General features: G+C 39.3%; 1 protein-coding gene across 1 annotated transcript; it reads right to left on the reverse strand.

Annotated features, from left to right (window-relative positions):
- Positions 1-619: 619 nt before the first annotated feature.
- On the reverse strand, positions 620-27,129 carry LOC121956314 (ras-related protein Rab-40C). The gene is made up of 6 exons (XM_042504457.2): positions 25,721-27,129; positions 16,792-16,852; positions 12,127-12,187; positions 11,739-11,816; positions 8,046-8,268; positions 620-6,477 (listed from the first exon to the last, which is right to left on the reverse strand). The coding sequence occupies exons 1-6, from the start codon at positions 25,860-25,862 to the stop codon at positions 6,203-6,205; spliced, it is 840 nt and encodes a 279-aa protein (XP_042360391.1). The 5' UTR covers positions 25,863-27,129; the 3' UTR covers positions 620-6,202.

A 27,129-nucleotide genomic window follows, 5' to 3' on the forward strand; every position in this document is an offset into this window, starting at 1 on the left:
ACATATGAAGCAGGTCATTTTCCATGAAATCTGCCCTGTTGTTTCTTAATCCCAGGCCGGACAAAACAACAAACAACCCCCCCCCTCTATTTAATATGGTATACATTATATGACTTTATATTATTGGCCATTCCGCATAATGAGTAATCTGAGTTTTGGTACTTGTAAAAAGTATTTCTACACTGTATTACTAATATTACTGAAGTAAAAGATCTGGGAACTTCTTCCATTTATGCATGTACTTTATATAATTGTATGTTTTCTCTGTAAATACAATATAGTTTACTTCTTTCTTATAATCATTTTTATGAATTCCATTCAAATTATTTTTTTGTACATTGACAATAAGGTTGAACCTTGAACCTTAAAATAGTGTCAAATCAGTCCTGTGCTGTTCAGAAAACAACATAAAGACATTAAATAATACAAGATGCATCTGATAAGACACTGTTTTTCTGAAATTAACCGTGTTGGTGTTGATGACCAACGGTCTTGTCTGAAAGAGATGTGATGTGGTAATTTCCAGTAGATGGCAGCCTCTCCAAAAGAAACAACACCAGATTCCTTTAAAGCTGCAGTCCAACACACAAAGTCATGTAAAAATGATCAGCAGCACATCTTGACTCCAACATTCAATAATTTTATTGTGAAAAAAGTCTTATCTCTTCATACCCTTGCCTTGAAACTGTACAATCAATAATTTAAAAAAAGAAAAATGTTCAGCTTAGTGTTTGAAGAACATTCTCACACACACACTCACTCTCACACACTTGCTTCAGAATACTCAGCAGCTTTAGCCAAAAACCAGAATAGTGTTTTACAAGTCTTTTTTTTTTTTGTCTAAGTCGTCATCGTCACAACAGTCTGCTCCTTTACACAAACACTTCCACAACAGGCAAATATCAGAGGGCGTCCCTGAATCTCCCACCATCCTCTCCAGACATTTCCATCGTTTAAAAAAGTCAATGAAAATCCAAAAAGTCAAATCCAGGATAAACAATTCTGAAAAGAGCCAACCAGCACAGAGGGAGTCCATACAAAAGCAGAGGGAGACGTGGAAGCAAAACAAGGAGGAAAATGCTTGAGTGTTATCACATAACACAAAGAGTCTGGATGTACAAAATAACACAAAACAACATCATCACACCCCGTGAGGGTATTTTATGCCCCGTGAGTCTGAAACCACAACAGTTATAAAAGCCTTTTCCTGTCCATCGCAGAGAGGGAAACCTCGTCTGAAAATCTTGGTAACAAGCTCGAGTCGACCTTAAAGCGATGATGCTGATGAAACTAATGCTAACACAAAATATGAGCTATCTGATTGGCCGTTTCTAAACCTGTTTCACCCTAAAACTCAGGACGCAGTCATGAATAAAAATGATCTTCAAGTCACATTTTATACACATTTTAACCCATTTACTACAAATGAACATAACTGATAATCACTCTGCATTTAAACATGTTCTTCCGAGCTTTGTGCAGATGCCGGTTCCCAGTGGAGGAATATAATAAGTACAGTATTTAACTAAGAATTTGAAGTAATTCTTCTTTTTTTCAGTCTTTTGTCTTCTACTCCACTAAATCTTACAGGGAAATATTGTATTTTTTTGTAAATGCTTTATTTACTTAATGGAGTAATCTTATTAATGCAAAATATACATTGTCTAATAAATTACGATGCATTATTATGGATTAACTTACTTTATGTGAGGTTATTAAATGTATTCCCACCTTTACTAGCTGCAATATTACAGTGTCGAATACATGAATGCATCATAAATATAATCCAGTATTATAATATATGTGATTCTGGGCCATTCTGGATGATGAGTACTCTTAATTTTGGTTCTTTAGTACATTTCAGTGCTTTTGTACTATTACTTAAAGGCAACGTTTTTTGAAATAGGGTTGCATTTGTTTTAAATGACCAGCTTGGGATCACTTAAGTCACATAATAACACAAACTAACCATCTAAAGCAGCGGTAGACCAGCAACTCCTGTGTTCTGTGAGGTAAAATTGTTTTTTGTCAATGGAATCTGGAGGCTTTGAAGAAAGTTGTTCTTAATGGTTTCAGTTCCCCATTAGAAAAAATAACTTAATAATTACTAAATTATTTCCCTCTGTTGGCCCAAAAAAGTATTAAAATAAAACAAACTGAGTAGCAAAACGTATTCTTTGATTTCACTGCCTCTCACCACAAGCCAAACAAGTAGGGATCCACTGCATAATCATTTGGAGTAAATGGGTTAAAGCCAGTTCAAAGACTGGTGTCATCTACGCTGCAGGAATCTGACTCTGGATCAGTGGAAATATTTCCTAAAGCGAGGAGGCTTCACCATGTGAGTCAAGACATCTTAAAGTCTGGAGGCAAAGACGACTCCCTGAGATAAGACCAAGGGAGGAGGGGAGACAGACGGAGAGTCCGCCAACATTGCTCAGTTAACTCTGAGCTGACTGGACCGGATTTAAGAGGAGGAACACAGTAAAACTTGAGGAAAATGTGGCGTCAAACAGAAAAACAAGCAGCAGCTCATTCTTTCTGTCAAAGAGAAACACGATGCTGAGGAGGACCACTGAAAAAAGAGGAAGAAACAAACCACGCTGAAGCTGAGTGGAGGATGAAAGAGCAGCGAGGGAGAGACGGAGCCGGGGCGAACTGACGAAGCCCTCCAGAGATCTATGAAAAGAGCATCTATTATTCAGCAGCTATGAATCATGGGACAGCATGCGGAGGCGTTGGTGCAGATCAGAGGGAGAAGAAGAAGAAGAAGACATGCTGCATTGATTCCAGTGGGAGATCCAGTCGGAGCAGTTTGGTAGTTAAAAAGCAGCGACTCGGAAGAGCTGACATGTGTGAACTGTTGGTTCAGTCAGATTACCTTTTCACACCAGTGACTGATACACTGGAGCAGATGTTCCCCTGATGCTGAACAGTATTTACAACTCATCCACTCATAACTGCTGTTTCCCACTGGACATGAATGCAGCAAGGAGTGAGAACAAAACCCAAAACACTACTGTAAAGAAATCCGATGAAATGCCAGAAACTAACACACAACTAATGCCATACTAACAAGATGTCGACAGATTATCTGGCCGATTATCAGAGCCGATTTTTGGCAATATGCCGATAATCTGTATCAGTGTTTTATTTTAATGATCGGCAATAAAATTAATTTATGTCAAAATGTGCGGATTACACTCAACCAACACCAGGGACAGCAGTCTGCAACACATGCAAAGAAACTGTCAGCATGAGAGGGACTTTTACTTTGTAAAACCTCAGGGAGCTATTTTTATTCATTTTTTATTTAAATTTTCACTAAACTTTATAAAAACAAGTTACATGGAACTCGCTGTATATGATGATGAAAGTTTTAGTTTTAATTAAACATTTGCTGAAAGCATTTAAACAAAGTTCTGCATTGGAGTTTGTTATATTTTAAATTCTAGATTTCTACAGAAATATTTTCATTATTGTAAATGCATAACGGTTTCAAATATCGTTTACTGGTCTCATTAAGTACTTGGTATTGGTATCGGGCCAAAAAAATCAATGTCAGTCAACCCCCAATACTAACAAGTACTGAGTGTGTCCACTATTTCTCCTCTGTGCCACAGACCTCCACTGATGCCCCCCAAAAACCAAATGTGGATTAATTCCCTGCGGAAAAATAGTCCCCAGAAAATGCAGCATTTCCTCCCACTTATTTAAAATTAATTTAAACTACTGGCTGCTTTGGAGGATGGTAATTAGTTACTCGTGTAAGGCAACATTTTTTTTTCTATTTTTGCTTTAAAAATGAACAATACATTGAAAATCTGGATCCTTTAACATCAATCAAGTTTAAAATAAATCAGCAGTTTGCTCTGTTTGGAGAGGAGGAGCTGCTCATACAGGGGAGTGAGTGACATTTAGACAAAACAAATAAACTTGGGTCCCTGTTTACTGTCAACACGTGAAATATTCCACTTTACCCGACATGATCCTGTTTCGCTTCTCTGACGGGTTTCTGTTTTCACTTATCAGACTTTTACCGGTCGCTGCCGCCACCATCAGATATCTGTGCCTCCCCTGCCTTCAGCTTCATGCTCGCTCCACCTCTGACACTGAAATGAATGTATGGAAAACACACTAGGTCATAACATCAAAGGTGTGGGGGGTGCATATTGTCTCTGCTGGTTTTCAGTTTGTCTCAGCGTAGTTTAAATGATATTCCACTCAAAATCTTTCTCCTCTGTTGGAGTTTGAAGTTGTGTTTTTCATGAAGAATAGCAGCTGTGGTTGTATTTATAAAATCAAGACCAGTTTTTATGGTCGAAAAAATGTATCACAGAGACTTCTGTACCCTCCATCTGCATCTTCAACTTATTTCTCTATTAGTTATTTTCATTATAAATTTATATCTTTACAATTAAATGTGTTGTCTATAAATTGCCAAAAGACACTGAAAATGTCTATCAAAATTTCCCAAAACCCACGTGGGCATCTTCAAATAACTTTTTTTTCCAAATTCTCAGTTTAAAATTCTTGCATTGTAGAGACTAGAATCAGCAAATATTTAGCATTTGTCCTTGAATAAAAGAATAATTAAAGTTTGTCAACTCATGGATAAATTGTCTCATCGTGTCAGAAACTTCTTCGTTCAAACACTCACTCTGTGCTTGGGACACACTACACACACAGCAGAATTTGAGTGGAGCATCACTATAAGGGAGCGAAAAAAATTCAGTGTCACATATTAGACTGTACTGGTGATGTGTGTGTATTTTCCTGCTGCATGACACGTGTGACATGACAGGTGAGGTGTGAAATGGGAAAACATGAAGAGCAGGCGTCCTGAAGCGTTTGGCAGAGAGGGGAAAACAGAAAGAAGGAAAGAGGAGGAGGAAGTGACAGTAAAAACTAATCTCTGCTTAGATCCAGACCTCTGGGTGACACAAATGTGAAGCTCTTCTTCTCCATCTTATCTCCAGACTACAACTTCCAGAAGCTCGTGGGCCAAAAGAGAAATGGCTTCCAATGGGATTTGTTGGCAATAAATATATAGAATACTCCCGGCCTTCTGCTCCAGTTAAAAATACATTTCACAGGAAGACTGAGATATCTCAAATAGGCTGCTTATTTTTTAAAGCGTTGAGTGGTATCCATGGCAACAAGCATCACTGGATGCCTTGTTAAAGTAGGCGGCAGTGTAAACCACAGAATTATAAGAGAAAATTGAAACTCTGATGTGAGAACTGTCTACTCGGGGAACTTGATTTTTGTAAGCCAGTTTGCTGCAGCTGAAGTAGGTCAGTGAAAATTCAGCATGTGTTGTTAAGGCTCACATTTGTTTATGACCCCAAATAATTAGGAGAAAACGTAAGCACACTAGCAAGTCTGGACCTGAAATCTGGTTCAGGTTGCGTCTTTTAGGGGATTTCAGAGGAGCCATGTTTGCTTTAAGACCTCCAATTTGACTACAACAGCGGGTGGAAACCTTTTCTCATCTTGTCACCAAGATTTCCATTTTAGTGAGTGTTACTAAATAAAATATTTCTACCTCCAAAGCACAATGAGTGTTCAAACACAACTGTTACCAGCTGAGGATAAAAAATATCAGTAAAGTACTGACTGGTTACTAGTGTTTTGATCATTAGCTTATTGGTCATTCAAATAGCAAATAAATTGAGAAACAGGTGGAATTAAAACCAGACAGACAGAAGACAAAAAAATACGAGACATAAAAGTGAAGAACTGAACTTAAAGGTGATTTCTGTGATGCACAGACACAATGAGTCGTGCATCATGTAGAGGATTTAAATATGGTGGCTTGAGTTGGTGAGGGGTTTCTGTACATGTAGTTGAAACTCCAGCTGTGAATCTGGAGTCGTTTTCTCTCATTTAACATGTTTGTAGTAGTGAGAATCAGGTCTGTGGAGACAAAGAAGGTTGGAGTTGTTCTCCTCTGATATCTTGAGGCACTCTTCGAGCCCCCAGCACCCTCCCCTGCAAAGTGCTTCATGCTATTAAACATGAAGGTGAGAGGTAGCACTCATGCATCCCTTTATCCATCATTCCTGCTCTTCAGCTCTTCAGGTTCAGGGATGTACTCTTTTGCTCCAACTAACTACATCCTGTAAATCCATCTCCTGATCCCATGCTGTCAGTCATTCATTGTCTCCTGCCTCCACCCCGCCCCAGAGGAAGCTGTTAATTAGGAGATTTTACAGTTGTTGCGGGTGCAGTTCTGCGGCGGGCTCTGCGGTGGACGGATGGACTTGGATCGCTTCAAGCTGTTGCCCTTGGAGCCGCCGGACGGGTTGGCCAGCGAGTATGAGCGTCCGTGCATCATGACGGCGTTCATGCCGTTGGCCATGGAGAACGACTTGAGGTGGGACTTGATGGCGACGGGAAGAGGGAGCTTATCAATGAGGTGGACCGGCGTGCACGAAACAATGGCTCTGCAGCAGAGGTCCTGGAGGCTGAACACTGCGGACAGGAGGTTAACAGTTAGGCTGTGCTCATTCTGATGGTTCCTACAGCTTAAGACGAGGAAGACGAGGACTTTTTAAGACTTTTTAATGCCCCTCAAAGTTAAGCTAAAGACCACAGATGGGCAATTTTATTTTGCCCAAATGTTTATTGTACCACAAAACAAGACTTTTTTTGTCCAGTAAAAAAGTTGAATTATATACGTCACAAGTTAGTAAAAACAACTTTTTTAGAGTGGAACACATGGAAGACAATGAACATATTGTATTATCATAAGGTGTCTTATTGGTTTGCCAACAGAATTGGGAATCATCTGGCATTTCAGGCCTGTTTGCTGGTCGATTTTGTGTTCCTAATTGTGCATCTGAGATTCCACCACTTGATGATTCCCAACATGACAAGTTTAAGAAAAGGAATTTACTTATTTTATTTCACAAAAAATAGATGTTTCCAATTATTTTGATATTTTACAATGCAACTTCAGAAAAAAAAACAACTCAGAAAATCCTGTTTCCCATGTCTGAGCATTTGTAAGACTTTTGAAAAATTGATTTAAGTCAATTTAATACCAATTAAGGCCTTATTTTTAGACTGGTTAATTCAATACCTTTAAAGACATTATAAGGATACACGGTAACCCAGTGTTGAGTAAAAAACAAAAAAACACTCTACACTTTCAAAATGTTGATTGGCGCCTGACCATAAAACCCTTATTAAAGATTTATGACTGGAACTAGAATTACAGCCTTGTGGTTGTATGCCTCCGCAAACCAGTCAAGTTGCACTTACACAAGCTTTGTGTCTCCAATTCAGTATCTCACCAAATGTCTCCCCTCCTGTTTCTGAGATATGATGCTGAGTAATGGCCAGAAAACTGCTTTTTTGCAGAACATTATGACATCACAGTCAAGCTGACCTTTGACCTTTTGGATATAAAATATCATCACTTTATCAAAATATCATATTAGACATTTGTGTGAAACTTAGTCATCATTAGGCTATGAATTCTTGAGTTATGCCAAAAATTATGCAACCACAAAATTCTAATCAGATCATTCTTGAGTACAAGTGAATGTTTTTACCAACTTTGAGGAAACTCCCTCGGGGCTGTCTTGAGATATTGCGTTCACAAGAATGAGATAATCGCAAAATCACAGTGACCTTTGACCACCAAATTCTAATCAGTTCATTGTTGAGTCAAAGCAGATGTTTGTGCCAAATCTTAAAAAAAAAAAAACCCTGAAGGTGTTCTTGAGATGGCGTGGTCACGAAAATGAGATGGATGCAAGGTCACAGTAACCTTACCCTAACCCTAACCACCCAAAACCAATCAGTTCATCGCTGAGTCCAAGTGAACGTTTGTGCCAAATTCCCTCACGGCCTTCATGAGATATCACACTCACAGATGGACAACACTTCTATATATCATATACTGCTGACCTGCTATCTCAACCTCAAGATCCCCCGTCCACCCCCTAAAAAAAAGACAAAAATTGGTCTATATTCTCTGAGGGATTGTTCTTTGGTCTGCCCGCTGTTCCCAACCCGGCTCCCTGTACACTCACCTCTGTTGGGCTTCCAGAACTTCTCCATGCCATGCCTCATCAGGACGATGCGCGACAGCTCCGTGAAAGACTCAATGACGTTGAAGTTGCACAGAGGGCTCACTTCGAAAAAGGTCATGCCATTCTTCTCAGCGTACGCCCTCGCCTGCTCCGTTGGAACTTGCCTTTTGAAAGCCAGATGTAGACGGTTACCGACGAGGATTCGAGGCACGCCTGGAGCATGCTGGGAAGGAAAAATTAAAGAAAATTAACCTCTGTCGGTAGCTGCACTTAAGAACTTAACACCCTAGTAACTGATATGTTTTGACATTCAAACCTGTTTTAGATAAAAAAACAATTATTCCTCTCTGTAACTTTATGAGCATTCCCAATAACTTGTTCTCTGCCTGTCTGAGCTTGCTTTCACTGAGCATGTACCTTCTCAACTGTCAGCTTTCTTTTTTATATATTAAAAATGTCTGTTCCTGTTATTTTGTGTCTGTCATACCTGTAGAGTATATATGCTCAGCCAACATAACTTCTATAAACAAAAAAACATGACATAAATAAGATCTTTTCTTGTTTTGCATGCTAGAGTTGGGGGTGATGGCAATGACAAACGAGCAAATTGTTGTTGCATGAGCAACTTGACAAAAAAATACTCAAAATTAGCACTAAATTTGTAAAACAAAAACAACCTAAAAACATAAAGACTTGAAAAAATCAAAAAAAGAAAAAGATAAGAAATAAACAGAAATAAAATAATAAAGAATGACTTGAAAAAAAGTTAATATGTGAACAGGTGTACCTATTTCCATAACATGATTTTAAACATGTAAATATTACCATATTTCCAGAAAAATTCCTCTACATGTTTTTAAAATACACTTAAATGCTGCATTTCCTCCCATTTGTCTGCCTATTTTGGTCCCATGATGCCAGAATAAACTTAAAATCACACGCTGGAGCAGAATGTGGCTGTTGTCCTTTGCTTCTGTGTAAGAATACAAAGGTGGCATAAAGAAGGGACTTAGTAGCAGCTCTACAGCGCGATCTCTGTGTAAAATGGACTTATATGAGAGAAATATTGCTTTCACAGCAGGTTTCCCAATCTAAAAATAACTAGAGGTGTTAAAGTAAATACAGCTAGTGTCTCTAGTTTTTCACACCTTTTTAAAATATGATTTACACAGTAAAGTTGATCAGATTAGAAAAATCTCTGCCATAACGCACATCCAGTTGATTAAAAACATCAGCAAGAGATTAAAATTGACTGAGACATCGCACTCAAACAAAATGACCAGCGGAAGCTTGTTATTAATTCAACAAGCTCCAGGAAGCAGCGTGTATCTTGTCCTGCCACTCTGACTCAGGTCTCTCTAATTCCTCCCCATCTGTCCTGACAAACTGAATGAAACATGATGGCAGCGAGAGGCTGACCTCACTCCTCCTGACTGTCACCACTCATCAGCCTCTCCTCAGAGTTTCCTCCCTGTTGCCTTTTCATGCTCCGAGTCGCTCCACCGAGGCCGGTCTTACAGCGGCAGCAGCAGTAGTCACAGGGGAGACAGTGGCAGCTGCAGTTTCTACAGATGTCAGGATTTGTACTTTGCCATGGGGCTGTAAGATCATTAGCGACAAACATCTCTCTTACAGTCGTGAGTTTTAATGCCATCGCTGATTTAATGTTGTGTTAGGGCTTGTGTGGTGGGTTTTTTAGATTTTGTGGTTATGTTTGCATATTTTTTATGAACTGTTTTATGTATTTTTTATTATGTTTTAAATCTGGGGTAGGCAAAAATCTGGAAAAGGCAAAAAGAAAAAACAAAACACCCACAATGACATTGATTGCAGTCCAACACTGAGACAACACAGCCATTTCAGGATGGAGAAGTAATCACATACAGCGCATAACCAGTGATTAACCCTAAACAGCTCACTTCTCGGCACACCGTTAAACTTTCATCATCCAGAGATTTTTCATCCCTCCATCTCTACTTTATTTCTGTCCTTAAAAGTGGCAGACAACCACACCGTGTCTGCGGAGGTGGAGCAGGAAAGGGCCAAACTGAAACATACATTCCACAGGCCAAAAATATCACACCACACACACACACACACACACACACACACACACACACACACACACACAAACACACACACACACACACACACACACACACACACACACACACACACACACACGGACATCCTCTTTGTTTCTAAGTCAGCAGGAAGGACATGATGAGAGTAGCCCCCCCCACACACACACACACACAGGTTGTCTTAAGTGATTCACTTAACTCCCTCTATTGACCCTTTGTTCCATCTTATGAATGGGAACATGAAGTCTAAAAGCAAAACAATCAAATCAATCTTCCATGATCTCTGCAGCACCATGAGGAGATCCAGCTGGATTGCTGCAGCAAGAAAATAGCTAAAAAACTGACCAAGCAAAAAAATGACAGGAAGAAATCCTGGAAAAGGTGATTCTTGCGGAGGACTCTGATTTCCGAATAAGATTTTTGTCAACTTTTAATATTTTTCTGGTGCCAATAGTCCTGCCCTCTCGACAGACAATTCATTGTCTGTTCAAAGTAACAGATTACAGTCTGCAAAAAGTTACTTCTAAGATCTAAACTGATCCCCAACTGAATGAGAAGGCATCACTTTAGAAAACATCAACAAACTTGTATCACAAAGCAAGTTTAGCTTTATTTGCTTCACTGAGCTTAACACTGGCGATGCTGGTTCACTTTGGATAAAAGCTGCACACTGACTGGTGCCATGAAAGAAACTCAAACAATTCAAATGCAGCTATTATCACCATAATTATGGATGTCCTTGTAAATTATCACTGTTTTTGTCAGAATCATAGTTTTAAAGCCAGAGTGGAAACATGATTGTGTAAAAATGAATCTTTGATAAAATTTAATGGACAACAAAATGACTCTACTGATCTATGAAAAGGTCTCTAAACTTTGCTGATTTTAAAGTAGCTTGGTATTAAAACATTGTAGGTAGTATATGTAAATAGATGTGAAACTTCTCTCTTCTTCTTCTCTCCATCTTTTTGCTCATTCCTTCGTCAAACCCAGTGGATTGTCACTGGCTTTTTCTGTAGCTATTGCTCTAACCACAGATTATGCTGTCACATTTTTGTACACCCGCCACCACGGACACAAAGAGTATGGGAGTGGATTAAGAGAGAGCTGCCGCCCCCTCTCTCCCAAACTCAGACCAAACAGCAAAACTAGGCAGTGCTGAGTAAATATAAACCAAGATTAGGGGATGACCAACATTGTTTTTTCAGGCCCAATACTGATACGGATTATTAATAGTTAATGAAACTGATACCTGAACTAATAACTGATATTTAGAACTGATATGCATTTACAGTAGAGATGAGAACCTGTCTGTCAATATTAACAATTTGGAATATGATCAACTCAACAAAACTTTGTTTAGAATGCCTTTAGCAAAAGTTGAATCAAAACCAAAAAATTTCAACATCATATTTTGCAAGTTCCCAACATCTTTTTTGATAAAGTCAAGTGAAAATCTAAATTATATTTAATAAATAAAAATAGCGCCCTGAGGTTTAAGAAAGTACAAGTTCCTCTCATGCTGATACTTTCTTTACACTTTTAGATTATTTTTATAGGCAATAAACAGCAAAATTCCTTTTAGTCCAAAGATAGCTCCTACACTCACCTCATCAATCTCTCTGATCCACCTGTCGATTCCATCAAAGGACCAGCGGTTGGTAATGTCATACACCAGAAGGATCCCCTGAGGAGAGACAGACACACAGACACACAGACACACACACACACACACACACACACACACACACACACACACACACACACACACACACACACACACACACACACAAAATCAACAGCAAGTCTAAGAGTATCATAGCAATAGAGTGTATTGGTCAATCTGTGTTTGACCAATGTTTTCAACACCACAACACCCTTTCTGTGATCCCTCCGATCAAAGCCTGGATATTTAGACAAAGTCGAGCAGGTTTAGTGCATACAGAGGAAGCGAAGGTTGTTTTCAGTTTAGTCAATTTAACTTGTTTGTTCCTCACCTGCGCCCCACGGGAATATGAGCGAAAGATGGTGCAAAACCTCCCCTGTCCTGATGTGTCCCTGAAGAGAGAAAGAAACAGGCAGAGAGAAAGATTAACAGTCAAATCAGATCTGTTCTGCTGCCAGGATGTTAAAATGTTTCTGAGAAAAGTAACGGGCTTCAGCACTGAGGACGAAACACTGACCTGAAAACTGGTCTGACTTTGTCATCCAAAAAATCACTTCTTCAGTTTCAACAGATGTGACTAAACTGTCTTGAGTTGGCTCAAAAGAGCAGAAATCACATTCATCACCAGGATCCTTTTAGCACATTCCTCTGGGTCAGTTTCATGAGCAACTACAATTACGGCCTTGCAGTTGTATGTCTCCACAAACCAGTAAAGGTGCAGTCACAGTTTACATCAATGTCTGTGAAAACATGGACACTTCAAACACATCTGTTAAAACTGAAGCACAGATCTATGCAACAGGGACAGTTTCACGGTGGACACCTAAAATTAGTGTTACCAATCCACTATCTGACCAAATGTCTCCCCTTCTGAGTTATGACACTGAGTAATGGACAGAAAAGTCTCTGTGCAGATCATTATGATGTCACACTGAAGCTGACCTTTGACCTTTTAGATATACAATGGCATCACATTTTATTTCATTAAACATTTCTGTGAAATTAGTCATAACTAATTCATTAATTCTTGAATTATAGTCAAAACATGTTTTTTTTGTGAGGTTACAGTGATCTTGACCTTTGACCACAAAATTCTAATCAGTTCATTCTTAAGTTCAATTGGATGTTTATGCCAAATTTGAGACAATTCCCTCAAGGCTTTCTTAAGATATTGCATTCATGAGAATGATACATACACAATGTCACAGTGACCTTGACCTTTGACCACCAAAATCTAATCAGTTCATTCTTGAGTCTAATAATGTTGCCAAATTTGAAGAAATTTCCCAAAGTTGTTCTTGGGATATTGTGTTTACGAGAATGAGATGGACAACTGTGATCATGACCTTTGACCTATGACCAACAAACATAATGAGTTCATCATTGAGTCCAAGTGGATTTTTGTGCCAAGTGCCAAATCTGACGAAACTCCCGCAAGACATTCTCGAGAAACTGTGATCATGAGAAGCAGACAGACGGCAGGACAGACAACCTGAAAACAAAGTGCCTGCGGCAGCTGCTATTGCCGGTGAGGAGGCATAAATATGAGGGACAAAATGTGACACACCAGTCAATATGTGTAGAGCTAGTTATACAGTCTAAAGGTAATGTAAATGTACTCTGTGTACTTTTACTGCATGTTCTTCATTCATATCTGCATGATTATATTGCTATAGTCATTTCTTGTTCTCACAAGTGATTTTTTGACCTACTTTATAAAATCTTATTTATGAATATTACAACATTTAGCTGACACATACTCTCTGCCTTGCAAAGCCAGCCTACATCTTGCCATTCCAGTTTTTCACAAAGAGAATAACTGAGGATTAATTGAGCCTGACAAATCCTGACAAGCATTCTCCTCACTCCCAAACCATGAAAACAGCTATTTGAAACAGGTGGTACAGACATGAAAGGAAGCATAATTTCACAACTTCATAGCTTGTTAAGAATCTCAGATTTAGTAACTATTTTTTGTGGGGAGTTTTAAGAACAAATTTAGACCATCTGCTTTACTTTTACAGCCTGAAAATGAGTAGCACAGACTAGTTACAGCTCAGTCAGTTGTGTGTTCATGTCTCAGGGACAATATTCTGTCAATCAGCTATTGTGCAGTCTCCCAGAAATGACAACATGACTAATTAAATGTTTACACTTCTTACGGCAGGTGCAGCATTATGAATGACTATAAAGTGTTAAATTATGCTCACCTGTCTTACTGATGTGGGATAAAACTGACAAGCCAATAATAGCTCTTTAATAAAAGGTGCCTTAGAATCAGCAGTATATTGGTCTCTGAACCAGATGATGGTTTTTACTATTACCTGGTCAAAGACAAACTAATTAGGGGTCACCCTGCTGGTCAAAGAGTATGAGGCCCCATCAATGAACTGCATCGTCCTCTGTTAAAGTCCATCTTTGTTGCATCTCATTCCCTCTTTCTGCCACTTCACTGTCAACCCACTTATAAATATAAAATAAAAGACTCAGTCAGTTTTCCATATGCAGTGACTGGTTGGTGACTAACAAAAAGTCAGCTTTATTCAAAGCAGCTATATCAGCAAAATTCAGAGTGTATGAGTCGTCCGCACATGGTTCTCATCAAAGATGTGACTGAGCCGGGGGTGAGCCGCTAACAGTGCTGACATCATTAACAGAGCTAAACAATGGCAACAGTGTTGATGGAGCTAACAGTGTTGACCTGGGGGAACCCGAAGGTGGCTGCTATGCTTCTTTGACGACGTCGTCCCAATAGCAGCTGTAACTGCCATATTAGTGCAGTGCAACAGTGTAGTGCACTGACAGCCAGATCATCTACCATAATACTACACAGACACACTCACACTCACACACACACACACACACACACACACACACACACACACACACACACACACACACACACACACACACACACACACACAGGCAGTAGGTCTTAAATCTCTGATCAGGACACAAACAATGGTTTGCTGCTATATTAATGTTTGTTAATGTCCGATTCCGAAACCTTTTAAAAAAGGCTCCATTATTTCCTGAAACAGCTGATCTCCGTAGTTTTTAACAAACTTAACTTGAACAGGAGGAAACAGTGCATTTGTTGGGGACTATTTTCAGAGGCGGATTAATCCTCATTTGGTGCTCCAGTATTTGTGGCAGCAGGACGGTTTATGTGGGATAAAGTCAAAATAAACTACAATGTGTGTGTTCATGGCAATAAAGGAGTATGTCAATTAGTGCAAGTGTGTGGCTCATTGGTGTGTTTTTAATAGTTTTGGGGGGAAACTACTGAGCTGTATGCCACAGAGGAAGGAAATATACACTTTGATACAAACACTATATTGCAATATACCTGTTAAGAGCTACACATTTTTTTGTTTGACTTTGCACATGGGAATTGTTGACAGTAAAAAAAATAAAGACTACCACCACCAAAGCTTTTGCAGTTATTTTCCTCTGCCATGAGACGCAGATGGCAACAGTGACAGAAATAGAAAGGAAGCAGAGGATGCAGTAAAGAGTGTGAGCAAGAAGAAAAAGCAACATTTAGCCAGTGAAACAACAGTAAAAAGAGAAGGAACGAGTGTAGTAGAAAAATAAAAAAGATTCTGCATCATAGGGCTGTCTTTAAACTTTTTCCTCCACAGGGAGGACAAGGCGTTGCTTCTCCCCTGAGGAGCTGAATTCCTTGGCCTACTTCCACCAAACAGGCCTCGCCTAGCACTGCAGTGTGTCTTAGCTGACAATTACACGCATCTACTGCATCTCTACTGATGCAAGAATATTTGTGAAGCATGTAACAATATGCAGGGAATAAAGCATTGCACCCACAACATCCGCAATAAAGTGCATGCACCTTGCAGTTTGTGATGTTTTCTTTTCTGTATGCCAATATTAGATATGTAACAAATTGGGTTAGATATTATATAATAGATAAAAGTAAACATTTGATGTGTTTGCAAATATGTTTTGTTTCTGCACAAATATGCAACCATTACATAAACCTTCTCGTTGCCTTTTTTTTAAGTATATTATTTAATGTAACCCCTTGACATAAAGTTTTCCCCTTCTCCCTTTAGCTTTCACTATCTGCCAGTATCTGATATATTCTGTATCATGTGGTTCCAGCTCTTCATAGAAACTCCATGAGGTTTACACTGAGTGAAATATTCACACTTCATGTTTTTTCATGGCTGCACCCTTCCATCAAACTGAAATATTCAAGATGCACTCATCTTACACACATTTCCCCCGATATTCAGCAAGACACATTTGATATCTTTGGATACTTTGGGATCTCGACGAGAATTTGAAATTAAGTTCTGTGGCTTTGAACAATGTTTGGTTACACAGCATGAGTTTGGAAAACACTGACCCACAGGCAGGTCAGAGAGATTTTAAATTAAAGGGTCTGTTCACACAATTCACAAAAGATGCGTTCAAATGGAAAATGAGGTGAAATTTAGATGCATGACAAGATGTGAGAGGGCCCACGGCGGTGCAAACTGAGGTGAAGACGTGTCTGTTTCAGTTGCAAATGTTTTTTATTTGAGCCAAAAATGTGCGCTCATCCTGGAGCTTTTATGATTCTACTTGAACACACAGAAACTAAAAAGAAAAGACTGGAGGGTTCAAATCATAGTCTGAGCTGTCACACAAACTCAGGACAGGCGCTCCCATACACGCACAGTCAGTGTGAAGGTATTTTTACACTCACTTATCTTCAGGGGACTATAGATATAAAACATGTTGTGTTTGTTCAGATTTTAAGACAGAATTTTGGATTTAATATTGCTGGAGAGAGTTTATTGCAATTTTTGTCACAACCTCAATATTAAGAATAACCATTATTGACAATAATTTACTATATACCTTGCTATAGATGTTCAATCATGTATTATGCTATACTAAACCTATTTTCCTAATAAAAAAAGAGCAGCAGTCCCTCTCTCTGTTTTATAGACAACATGTTATTGGCTGAGCAGTGATGTGTACTTACCAGAGCTCCAGCTTCACTCTCCTCCCGTCCAGAAGAATGGTGGTGGTTTTGTAGTCGATGCCTGGACAGAGAGGGGGCAGACGGAGGCAGGCATTAGGCAAATGGATGCATCAAGAAGGCCAGCATCAATCAAGATTACAATACCGCAGTCAGCGACGAGCTGACGCTCAATAAAATGACTCATCATCCGTTTGAGCCGCTTAAACTGAATCAAAGAGTAAAATTATCCACAACACACGGCGGAGAGCTGTGGTTAGCTTTGAGAAATAAGACAACAGTGTTTTACAGGTGACAACACTAAAGATGTCACAGTGGGGATCTTTCAGCTCGATCTAAAAATACCATTTTTAATCACGTCAGCATTTTTGACTTCTTTTCATCAACGGTAACAACTAGGCCTAGTCCCTTCCCATTCCTGCTTTTTCCCCAAATGTCTCTGTGCTGCAGTGTAGAATAATTCCTCCTATTAAAGTGTCTGTCCTGCTCTGAAATTCAGGCTGCCCTCTCTCTAAATTCTTGGTTGACAAATACCTGTGTAACATTTTCTAATAAAAACCACAGGACCCGACAAGAAAACTCAACAGCAATACAAAATAAAATGAAAATATGCGTTATGTCTACTTTGTCTCCCTTGGAATAGTTTATTTTGCATTTCTTTATTTTATTTTATTTTATTTAAGTTACAAAACTGGAAATCTATTGGCTCCACTGGAGCCCAGCAAACACTCACGCTGTTGCTGTTATCTGTTTCAAATTTTTTCAGCATCCGTCAACTGATTTTTTTTTCTTGTTGTCCGCCACAGCGGCTGGTTTCTGCTTAGCACTTCCATGACTCTGAATTTGATGTTGTTGTTGTGTGTTGTGTGACAAATATAAATATACTTTGAAATCTGATCTGAGTGGCCAGATCTTTAGATGCATCTCTAGAAATCTGCTCAGAATCACATTTTTAACCGCCTACAAATATGGTTTGGATCAAAAAACAAAAACGTATTTCATCTGTTTTTTGCTGTAGTTGCTGTCTAAACTTTCTAAAACCAACCTGAATACAATCTGGATATGCCAAAAAACAGATTTGGGCTGGCAGAAGGAACAAGCCAGGTGTTAGCTCATTTCTCACAAACCTGTCAGACTGCTACACCTGTCGTCCTGCTGCTCCATGCCTCCACATGCTCACCTGATGTTCTTGTGGTTTTCACTGAGTCTGGTATCACCTGGGGCTAAACCGGCGTACTACTGAATAATCAGTGTTTGATGTTAATCTTTTCCCTAAACAGTGTAATGTGTGAGTGTGTAGAGCTGTGCCCTAACATGCTAACCAATGAAATGCTGTTTCAATGTCACATCCATCAAGACAAGAATAACACTGTTTGGATCATGCTGGATCTTTGTGTTTACTGGCTGTATTTAGGATGAGGCTGGACATTTCCAGTATTTCAGTTACTGTCAACAAATAATAAAAAGTGAACTGGTCCTCTTATCAAGTACTGGGTATTTCAAAAGCTGTATACATCTCCCTTCTCTGTGCCATAGAGCTCCACTGTTGTTCAAAAAAAAAACTATTTAAAACATATTCATGAGTCAAACTGTTGCGTATTAATCTGCCTCTAAAATTAGTCCACACCAAATGAACTACTTCACTGAAAAATACATAGAATTAAGAAAATTGCTGGCTTCTTTATTTGACAATTGACTAAAATGCTTTTCTAAAAGTGACCTTAAATCATTTTAATTCAATGTGTCATCCCACCTCTGGCTTTGACCTACACACCCATACTCAACGAACCCTTTTACCACCACCAAATTGGATGTATAATTGAAGAGAGGCCACTTTTAACTGGAAACCATCAGCATTAACATTAAGACTGCTGGGAAAAACAGACAACATCACAGCAATGTTTTAAATAAAAACAGCGGCAGAAGAGCAAGCATTCCCTGTTCCCAGACTCTAACACATGACTGCGTCAGCCTCTGGCAGGTAGCAGCTGCTTGGCTAACAAAATTAGCAATATCTTCCAATTTTCCAGGCAACATAAAGCTGCTGCCGAGCTAAAGTGCTGAGCTCAGTCTAACCTAATTGAATTGGAGTGAGTGCGGGACTTTGTACCAAGTGCTTCCTCTCCTCTCGTTGCCAGGGCTCACTTAGATATCCCAGATAATCAATAGCTTCTGTGATGTCTCTGACGTCTTAGCTGAATGCTGCTGCTTCTATTCTGGGAGTCAGCTTACTTTGTTTGTTCTTTAGATGCACTCAAAGCTGTGTGAGGCGTATAATGTTCAGCTTTTGTTGAAGCTGTGTCAGGGAGGCGCTGAATTAACTATATGGTAATGTTTGGGGTGATGTTTTCTGTCACTGTTAAGCGGGCGACATGACTAAAATGACCACTTACAGTATTTGCAATTACTTATTATTCATTTCTCGCTTGATTTCCTGTCAGATTTTGGAAAAAAATGATCATAAAAGACATGTCTGCATTTGGTAATTTCAGTGAATGACTTGTAACATTTACATTATACCTTTGAATATGAGGTACATTGCATCTGCAGGTTATAACATGGCGATGATGTGAAGGAAAAAATGACATAAGGAGGAAAAGAAATACAGAGCAGAGTGCAGAAAATCTGATTTGACAGCAGTGAGACTGCATTAACAGCTAAGCTCTGTGGTAATATTGAACAGTCAGTGTCTGTGCATCTTTCGACAGGATTAGACCAGGTTCAGCTTTTCATTTACCTACCAGTTCACCCTTTTACACAAACAGTAAACCCCCCTCTCCTTCAGGAGGGCACTATAGGTGGTTATCTCTGAGCTGGCCTGCATCCAGCCATGACTGCTGTCTGTGGATGAGGCACTGTCAAAACAGCCAGTCCATTGCCACAGACAAACAATGGACTGCCGTGCCTGCGTGACCCCTGGGGAATATCCCATTGTTGCACCATGAAAAACAGATTTAAGAGTCTCACTTGTCTGCCAGCTGCACTGAAAAGCATCTTTTCAACCTGCTTTTGCATTTTAATTGGCTTCAGCCCTCCGAGCCCAGTGTTATCTGATGGTAGCAGACTGTGAAATTCAAAACCTTATCATGGTGTGAAAAATTAATCTGGAGATCCCCTCAGAAATTATCTGCAACTCAAACACACTCATGTCCCCCTCCTAAAGTCTCCCTAAAGCCTGCGTTAGTGGTATCAGTTAGGGTTGGATAATATAAATATGCGTGCAGAAAGACAATTGAGATTCTATTATACCGTCATTAGTGAGAAAGCAATCCCTTCAATATCTCTAGACATATTAAGCCATTGTGGCCAACATTAGAAATGAATGTGCAGGAATGCTTTACAGTAACTATAGGTTTGGCACGAAGTACCTTCATTTGTCAGGTATTTAATGCCTTGAATGCAACAAAAGACTTATTCACTTCAATAATATGAAATATGCTACATCACATAGATTTATGATGGTGTCAGTAAGCAGCTAGGGCTACAACTACAGCTGGAGTGATTAGTCGATGAATCAATTAACAAAAAAAATTGTCATCTATGTAATACAAAACAAAATGCCTGAAAATTAATTGCTTCTAGCCTTCTGTGATGGTGAACTGTTTTTTTTTCATTCAAATATGTCAGTGTGTGCTCTGGTAAATTTACGATGCATTCTGATAAGCTGATAAATTGTTTTCTCTATAAAATATCAGGAAGTTGAGCAAAATGTCCTTCACAATTTCCATCAACCCCAGCTAATGTCTTATTTTTCTAGAACAGTCCAGTGCTCAAAGATATTCAGTGTTTTTTTGGAGGTTTTTTCGATTAAAAATGGCAAACATTGGCAGTTTTAAATGTGAAAATTTGCTGCTTTCCTTTGTCATTTGTGATGGTAAACTAACAGCTTTGGGGTTTTGGGCTGCTGGCTGGACAAAAGAAGCAAATTAATGACGTCATTTGTGAGCTCAGGGGAAATTGTGATGATCACTTGTCACATTTTTGGACATTTCATAAACTAAACAATTAATCTAGTAATCTTGAAAATAATCAGCAGATTTATCTATAATGAAAATGATTATTAGTTGCAGCCCTATACAGCTGCTGATTAATTTTTTGATGGTTTCAGCCCAAGAATAGTTAAATATTGGCCATCAAAATTTTTCACAGCCTTACATGACACATACAAATTGACTGCTTTGTCCAAGCAACGGTCCAAAATCTGATATTCAATATGCAAAGATGCTGCTTTGTCATAGCTGTATGACAAAGTACAGCAGCAAATCCACATATTTAGGAGTTGGAAACAGAAAATGTTTGGCATGTTTGTTCAAGAAAGAGTTAAAAAAATAATAAATTATTAAATTATTACAGTTGGCAATTCATTGTCTGACGATCAACAAATGGATAAAACTGCTAATTTAACATCAGCACTGCAAAACCACCTAAAAATCATCTCAAAATGCATCATGCCGAACACCTGAGGGCCGAAACAGTTTGACAAAGCCACCAAATCCCTCACAACATGGACACTTACTTTGTCATTATATAACCTTGTCACAATTGTGATCAGTAGTCACCAAATTTCTGATCAATAAAGCACACAATCACTGAAGAGGAAATGTGACAGACCAACTGGCTGCCCCCCAAATTAGGCAGGGAGCCAATCATAGCCTGAGGACAACCCCGTCCAATCAAAATCTGCAATTCTGTCCTGATTCTCTCCTCTTAAAATATTTAGGTTCCTCACAAGCGTCCCCCCTTCCCTCCACGCTAATCTCTCTTTGCCAGAGGGATGAAAATCAATAGCAGAGCTTCTGTCTGCAAAAACATCCCAGCTGAAGCGCGTTCAGCTGCTTTCCACTCTGCCCTCCATATTTAATGAAGCTGTTTGAAGGCTTTTGATCTTGCTTGCATCAATTAGGACATCTTCCTCTTTGAGAGACTCTTTGGCGGGGCTCACAGTTTGTCTTTAGTGGAATGAAGGGTCCTCCCTGGGTTTGGTGTTCAGAAACCTTAACACGTCCACTCACCTTTAGATGATAACCACTAATGCAGATAAATATGAAAACACTGATCAAGTGTTGAACAGAGATATCAGGCTGCACAACAATATGGCATTTTGTCTGGGTCGAGCTGAGACAAAAGCCCGACCATCTCAATCGCATGATGACACCTGGACGATCACTGTCATCACTGCTTTTTCTGCTTTTTTTTTTTTTTTTTTTTTTAAAATGGGTTGATACAATGAATTTATTGATCAATGCACTACTTAGGCTCCGGGGCTGCCCCTCTGTCAGCAGACACCTCTCTCTTTGCTCAGTGTCCTGCCCGCAGCATCTGATTGGTTACAAGTCATGAGTAAAAGCCTATCAACGCTGAAGGCTTCCATGCCACAGAGGGCAGAGACAAACACTGGAGCTGCTCCAGTGAGCAAAAAGACTTGGAACTGTGTGACAAAACTTAAAACGGCAGATATGACTAAAGCTGTAATAAATATCACAATTTTGTACAGCGAAGTTACCGAAACAGCTGCTGGTAACATTCTGCCATTAATGAAAGTAGTTACTGGATGAAACCTCAATTGTAAGAGTACAATGTGCAGATTTTTCAAAATAATCTCTTAAATATATGGCTTATAAATTGTCAGAGAAAAAGTAAAAAAATGTCAGGGCTGCCCCTTGAAAGTCAGAGATTCAAATCATCAGTAGGAGACTCCTCAGTCCACTAAGACTGCTTCACGTAAAGCGAGCATGTGCTGAGGACGTTTTGGTCCCCAGACTTTGCTGCTGAGTGAGTGCTCTTTACTGTCATGCTACTCTTTCATAGAGGCCGCAGCAGACATGGTGCATTTGCAGTCTGCACTGTAAGGCTCTGAGATAACATTATCTTATCGACTTAATATGACACAGTCTCTGGCTTTTGATTGATATTTAGTGTTAAAAAAAATGTTGTTGCACATTTGCGATCTGTGTTAAGCGCCGTTAGATTGCTTACTATATCACTTGAATGCTACTGTCACACGTAATGTCCCTCTGATCCTTGTTCAAACTGTAAAACTTTTGATGAAAAAAACCCAGAATCGCAGAATATTTGTATTTAACTGCCAAATCTCATTCGACTGACAATATTCTGAGTCGGGTACAGCCCTAAAAAATGTCCATCACAATACCTAAAGCCCAAGGACGGCTTGTTTAGTCTCACTAATAGAAAGATATTGAATATATTATCACAAAAGACGATGAGCAGCAGCAAATTCTGACAACTGTGGAGCAGCAACCAGGAAATAAAGGTCAAGTTTGCTTGAATTTTTTCAAAAAACAATTAATTGTTGCTTTATCATCGTACCATCATTTTCTTTGTATCAATTGATTGTCTAATTCTTTCAGCTTTATTATAATGTACAGCCTCACTGGACTAGGAATGCAACTAACAATTAATTTCAATATTGATTTACCTGAAGAGCCTATCATTTTGGTCTATAAAATCTATAAACTGTACGATTATAGTATAAAATAGCCCATCATAGTCCAAAACCCCAAACTATTCACTTAACAATGTTTTAAAAGCAGTAAATACTCAACTGGAGATGTTGCTATCAGACAATGATTGTAACCTTTTCTTGAAAATGTTTTAAAGCATTAACTGACTATCAAAATACTTGATGATTCAGTTTCTGCACATAAATTGGATATTTGAAAACATTATGAATTAACTGTGGAAGTCGTTGTAACTTCATGAGTGCATTAAGTCAGTGCAACAACAGCCACAGACAATCTATCACAATAGAATAATACTGGAACCACGATGCAGAGGCTCTTATCAACTCTTTTGCTCAATCGCTGTTACTTATTTATAATGATGACCTCCCCCTCTAGATCACAGTTAGTGATCGAAACAGTTTGGCCTTCGGTGAATGTGGATGTCTGAAAACACACATGACCTGGGAAGGTCTTCACAGTGCTGCCAAATGCCACCGGGCAGCATCACCCTTTGGCAGAATCCATTAGATGAGCACTGGTGGAGAGGGTTCATTCTGCTGACTGATGTATATTTCATGAACAGTTGCTGTCATCCTGAGGGGAGGGGATGAAAATCTTCTTCATCTGAAAAACTAAATGGATACTCAGGAAATCCCATAAAACAGCATCTCTTAACAAATGCATCTCACATGCACATTTTATCTTAAGGGGAAAAAAATAACTGAGCAGGTTTTATTCCATTATTGGTGGATAAGTAGAAAAGAACGTCTAATGCAATGATAGATGTACGCTCTTCCTTTCTGTCATGCTATGCGCCTTGTTACTGCTTTTTTACAAACCCAAACATCACATTAAGCATCATCAGTTATTCCAGTAAAACAATAGTTATTCACCACAACTTTAATGACCATGTGTTTTTGCATGTTTAAGCCATCCATCCATCCATTTTCTTCCGCTTATCCGGGGTCGGGTTGCATGTTTAAGCCAATTTACAAAATGTATATATTATCTAAATAACCGCTCACTATTTTCCAAAGCAAACTATAGCATTTTAGTGCTTTAAAAATGTTTTATTTCTGCCTACCAAGCAGCCATTGGGTCATCTAATTCCAGTACACTATTTGCAGATACTTGAAAGACGGTGAGGTAATCCATCACGTTGATCATTATGTCTGCTTTTATTGTTGGCACTGTAATGCAGCATTCATGGAAGAGTGATTCAACTACATACTGAACAACAACAATGGATGTTTATTGTGATAAAGTATTTTCATGTGTCGATTAATTTTTTAGCTACTGACTCAAATGTCAGCTAAGCTGCCAAATATTTAAAGAAACAAGGTAAAATAGTAAAGGAACAACAAAGCAAACTTCAGGTGCAATGCCTCCCTTATTGGACAGCAAATGAGAGAGCAAATAGCTTTTCAACCACAGTGAAAATGTTGTTTTTGACAGGCTAAATGCCAACAAATAGGAATTGAGGCATAATGTACTATCTGGTACAGCCCTACCAAGCCATGTAACATATCTAGGCTTTTTGTTATAAAAAGTAAAGAAAAGTCACCACTTTATCATGAAAAAAGAAACTGCTATGAAACAAAAAAAATGGTTAATTGTAATGCATGTAAAGTTGGATTAAATGGGCTGAAACATACAAAAACATGTATGTTTCATCTGCTCTTCTTCAGGGCTTCCCTTTGATGGGTGTGTGTGTGTGTGTGTGTGTGTGTGTGTGTTTTTATGTACAGCAGCCACAGACCACCAGCTCACTGCAGCAGAAACAGGCAGCGATCAGATAGTGGCTGTCAGCCCCGGAGCAATACCAGCAAGAGAACCAGGTGATCCGAGCTTCTGTACCCAGGGAGGGATCATCTGACTGGGCACAGCTTCATAAGTTTTCCCTTCACAGCATGGTTGAACAAGTTTGTGCACCTACTTTTAAACAACTTATACAATTGACTGAGAAATTGTTATCTAATTCAATACTGTGGACAAATCAAACCTACACAGGGTTTTAAAATGTATACAAAGGCGCATAACTATAATTGGGATGGAAGCTTCCTTTGATTATTATCTTTTTATAGTCTGACACCACTGAAGCTGTTAAGGGAAAAAGGAGGAGCCACAATCATACTGGACCAGATGTAGATTGGAAAATAATCTGTGTTTAATGTGTAGGTCTAAAATCTATTGTGTGCTCAGAGGTCATGAAAACTGTTGTTTAGCAAGTGAAATTCGACAACAATGCACATACAGTCCTGACTGTCTGACTCACTTCCATGTCAATGCTCTGGGTTATGAGCGCCAGAGAGCTCATTGTGTATTCTCCACAGTCCACACTGCAAAACGCACAGCTAGTATGTTCAAGACTTTTCTGATGAGCAAGCATGACATAACACAAGGAGCTAATCATCACAAGAGGCCAAAACTAAGCCAGCAACTCCCAATCAGCTGAGAGAAAAGTGACTCACCACTACTGTAGGCATATGGAGACTCGGCTGATCCATCCTGCAGGCTGTCTAGGATCTCTCCTTTTCCCACATCGCTGTCACCAACTAGGAGGAACTTGAGCAGGTAGTCATAGCTTTTCACTGGGCTGCCCTGGCTGCCCATTGTGTCTCACATCTGAGCCCAGGAGGCTGAAGATGAGTGACTGTAAACTTCCCCCGGCTACACAAGGATTGATAACCCCCGTGTGTGTTATTCTACTCACTTGGTCCAAAACAAAGTCTTGTTATGCCATGAACTTGCTGAATTGTGTGTCCACCAGCATTAAGTCCTTGTTTTACCTGGCAACTTTACCAGTCGGCCCAAATTGTGCGCAGTTTTCAGACTAAAAAAGGGCCAAACTCACATGCATGCCCTACTTGAAAAAAAGAAGGTGGGTGCCAAAAAAGGTGGTTCTGAAAAGCAAAACATCCTTATTGCTTAAAGTAAGAAAAAACAATAGTTTAGGGATAGGTGGTGCTCAGTGGGGGTGGGGGACTTAAAGTAATGTAAACAACTGGTACTGTCTTTCAAACTGATGAGTGACAGATTATTAGTAACCACAATCTGACGCTAAAGTTCAAACTTTAGACAAAAATGACAGATCACATATATTAAAAAAGTGAAAGCACATTCAATCAAAGTCTAAACTGAATCCGGACGGGACAACTCTTGCAGCCTTGGTCTATGTAGGGAAGAAAAACATGCTTATTGCCTTGAACGGTAAATATAAAAAGCCACTTTCCAAAATCTATAAGCAGAAACCTCTGCTAAGGTATGCTTCCTAAAAGCAACAAACTACCAAAGCTAGAGTTCGTGTTTTGTTCCCATTTAAAAGAAGCTCTCTGCTAAGTTTAACACGGGGGAACAACAAGCTAGCCCTGCCAGAGAGCTAGCCAGCTAGCTTAGCTATTAGCACTGGCGCTAACGTTGCCAAAGCAGTTATCAGACACGGCACTTATTAAAAGACACTGTCTCTGGTTATGCGTCACCCCACACACAGCCACATATACCGTTGCACTTTATAACCCCACTTCCCTTGCCTTGGTATTTTTAAGCTAAATGCTAACTTAGCTAGCGCAGCCCGTAGCTCAACTTCCACCGACGTCTGTGTAATTTCAGGCCCCCTTGTCTTTCTTTAGTCCGGGATGACAAAGATTCCCGTAACTTCACTGCGTTATATCCAGAGAATATCGATATCCGCAGGGTGTTCAAAGGCCTGTGGCATTTTTACGTCCAGTCCAAATCTCTGTAGGTGTACTCTGTGATCTCAGTCCGTGATTTTTCCATTTTTCTCCATTATATGCAATCATAATCACAGCTGTGGTTCCCCAGCACCGCACGACAACACTGTATGCACTGCTGACAGATCGGCTGATCGCCACTGCTGTCT

The sequence above is a fragment of the Plectropomus leopardus genome, chromosome 18, assembly GCF_026936395.1.
Source record: "Plectropomus leopardus strain MGB_pleo_1.0 chromosome 18, ASM2693639v1, whole genome shotgun sequence".
Lineage (NCBI taxonomy): Eukaryota > Metazoa > Chordata > Actinopteri > Perciformes > Serranidae > Plectropomus > Plectropomus leopardus.

Excerpts from the sequence above, each read along its gene's own strand:
- LOC121956314 (XM_042504457.2), bottom strand. The coding sequence starts at position 25,862 with ATGGGCAGCCAGGGCAGCCCAGTGAAAAGCTATGACTACCTGCTCAAG. Across the intron at positions 12,188-16,791 it reads AGAGTGAAGCTGGAGCTCTG|GGACACATCAGGACAGGGGA; the intron begins GTAAGTACACAT and ends TTCTCTCTTCAG. Across the intron at positions 6,478-8,045 it reads GTTCTGGAAGCCCAACAGAG|TGTTCAGCCTCCAGGACCTC; the intron begins GTGAGTGTACAG and ends TCCTGTCCGCAG.